Source organism: Gracilinanus agilis, unplaced genomic scaffold (assembly GCF_016433145.1).
Source record: "Gracilinanus agilis isolate LMUSP501 unplaced genomic scaffold, AgileGrace unplaced_scaffold17914, whole genome shotgun sequence".
NCBI classification, from domain to species: domain Eukaryota; kingdom Metazoa; phylum Chordata; class Mammalia; order Didelphimorphia; family Didelphidae; genus Gracilinanus; species Gracilinanus agilis.
In genome coordinates this window covers 2,436-4,344 of record NW_025349045.1, presented here as the reverse complement: position 1 = coordinate 4,344, position 1,909 = coordinate 2,436, and the positions used below count along the sequence as shown (strand labels likewise).

The 1,909-nt window shown below is 68.3% G+C and overlaps 1 protein-coding gene across 1 annotated transcript; it reads right to left on the bottom strand.

The window, feature by feature from the left end:
* Nucleotides 1-399: 399 nt before the first annotated feature.
* On the bottom strand, nt 400-1,435 carry LOC123254220 (cytochrome c oxidase subunit 8B, mitochondrial-like). Its single transcript, XM_044683275.1, has 2 exons — nt 1,117-1,435; nt 400-563 (listed from the first exon to the last, which is right to left on the bottom strand). Exons 1-2 carry the CDS (start codon nt 1,402-1,404, stop codon nt 465-467), a joined length of 387 nt encoding a protein of 128 aa, XP_044539210.1. The 5' UTR covers nt 1,405-1,435; the 3' UTR covers nt 400-464.
* Nucleotides 1,436-1,909: the final 474 nt, after the last annotated feature.

Genomic DNA, 1,909 nt, shown 5'->3' with positions numbered 1-1,909 from the left:
GACCGGACTGGGGGGGAGGGGGCCATTCCAGCGTGGACGTGCCCTCCGGCCCGGCTGAGCACCCCCGTGCCCTCGTCCCCCAGATCAAGGGCATGAAGGACCGCCTGGAGTTCTGGTGCACCGACGTGAAGAGCATGGAGATGCTGGTGGAGCACCAGGCCCACGACATCCTGACCTAGGGCTCCCCGGCCCCCTTTGGCGAGTGAGGGGGCGGCCTGTGGCCTGGCCCTTCCCCTCCCCTCCCCCCCCCAGCCAGTGCGTGTTGGGTTTTGTACTCCCCTGCGGGCCTGTTCTTGGTGTGGTGCAAGAACCCTGCTGGAATAAACCTATGTGCCCTCCCCCTCGGGGCGTCCTCTCTCTGGGGAGGGGCGGGCCGGGGACGGAGACAGCCGAGGAGGCTTTGGGCGTGAGAGAACTTTAATGAGCAGCTCCGGGGAGCAAGTGGAGGCCGCGGGCACCCCGGGCTAGCCGGAGGCCTTCTTGTAGCTGTCGAAGTGCGCCAGGATCCATGCCGGGGGGCCCAGGAACGTGAGGAAGGTGACCACCAAGGCGGCAGCCTGCTCCTGGGGCGGGGAGGCAAGAGGAGGGCACCGTTAGGCCCTGCGGGGCGCCCCGTGCTGCAGACATCCCGCCTGAGGCAGGCAGCTGCTGAGGGTTGGCAGACTTCTCTTTCCCCTGCCCTGCCCCCAAGTAACCTTCAGGCCCCACAGCCTGGCACCAGGGAAGAGAGATGGCCCTTCTGGTGGAGGCCCAAAGGCCCCGCCCTGGAAAGGTGTTTGCCAGCCCCGGCTGACCAGTCGGGGTCCGAGGAAAGGCTGAGGGGAGGCCGGCTGGGGACTCAGAGGGCACCTTGCAGTGGTTGCCGCCGGGTGGGGGGACTGCTGTGTGACCTGGAGCCAGTCATGGCCTCTCTGGTCAGCCCTCCTGGTCCTGCTGAGGAACCCAATTCGTGGTGGCTAGCGGGATCCCCAAGGACAGGGCTGAGGGCAGCCGGTTTTCCCCCATAGCAGAGAACAGGCCAGCCAGCGGGGGACGCCCACCCAAGTGCCCTTGTGGGGTCCCTGAAGGCTGAGGCCCGAGGACAGCACCCCCACCCTCTGCTCCAAGGTCACTTACTCCGGAGCTGGTGGGATCCCTGGCCGGCCGGGCCGAGATGTGGGCCCGGAGAACGGGGGAGCCTCTCAGGGAGGCCTGGAGCAGCCTCGAAGCCCGAGTCAGCCTTTGCATGGTGTGTGGTGGGCCTCCGGCCTCCGGGCTCCGTCCGTCCACAAGGAAGGGCCCTTCAGGGTCTGACCTTCCCGGGCTGTGCCTGTTGCAGCGGGCCAGGAAGCAGCAGCTGTCCCTGTCACAGGACGCTTCCAAATGCCAGGCAGAGGAGGAGCCAGAAGGGGAGGGCCTTCCCATCCCCCAGCAGGACCCTCAGACCTGCCCCACCGCCCTCATCTGCCAGGGTGGGCCACGCAGCTCCCAAGTGTTTGGGGCGTCCTTGGCAAACGGTCTGCTGCAGGTGTGAGCTCGAGGGCAGGCTTTGGCCACTGAGAGGGCCGCTCTGGAAGCCAACGCCAGGCTGGGACCCCTTCCGAGGCCCGCAGTGCAAAGAGAACCCAGGCCTGGGGCACGCCGGGAGAGCAGGGCTGGGGTCCCGGCCTGGGCGGCGCCCCAAAATGTGGCCCGATGCTGCCTTCTCTGGGCCTTGCTGGGGGGGGGGGGGAGTCACTCCCAGCAGCACCCGCGGCTGGCCCCCTCCCAAAGCCCCCGGAGGCAGAAGCGGATCCCCAGGTGGCCCCTGCTTGGTTCCTCCATGCTGGGGCGGATTCTGGCCCTGCGCTGGCCATCACTGGCGCAGACTAGACAAGAATGGGGGCGGGGGGAGGGGCTGCCCAGAGGCCGAAGCCCTCTGTGCCCCCTT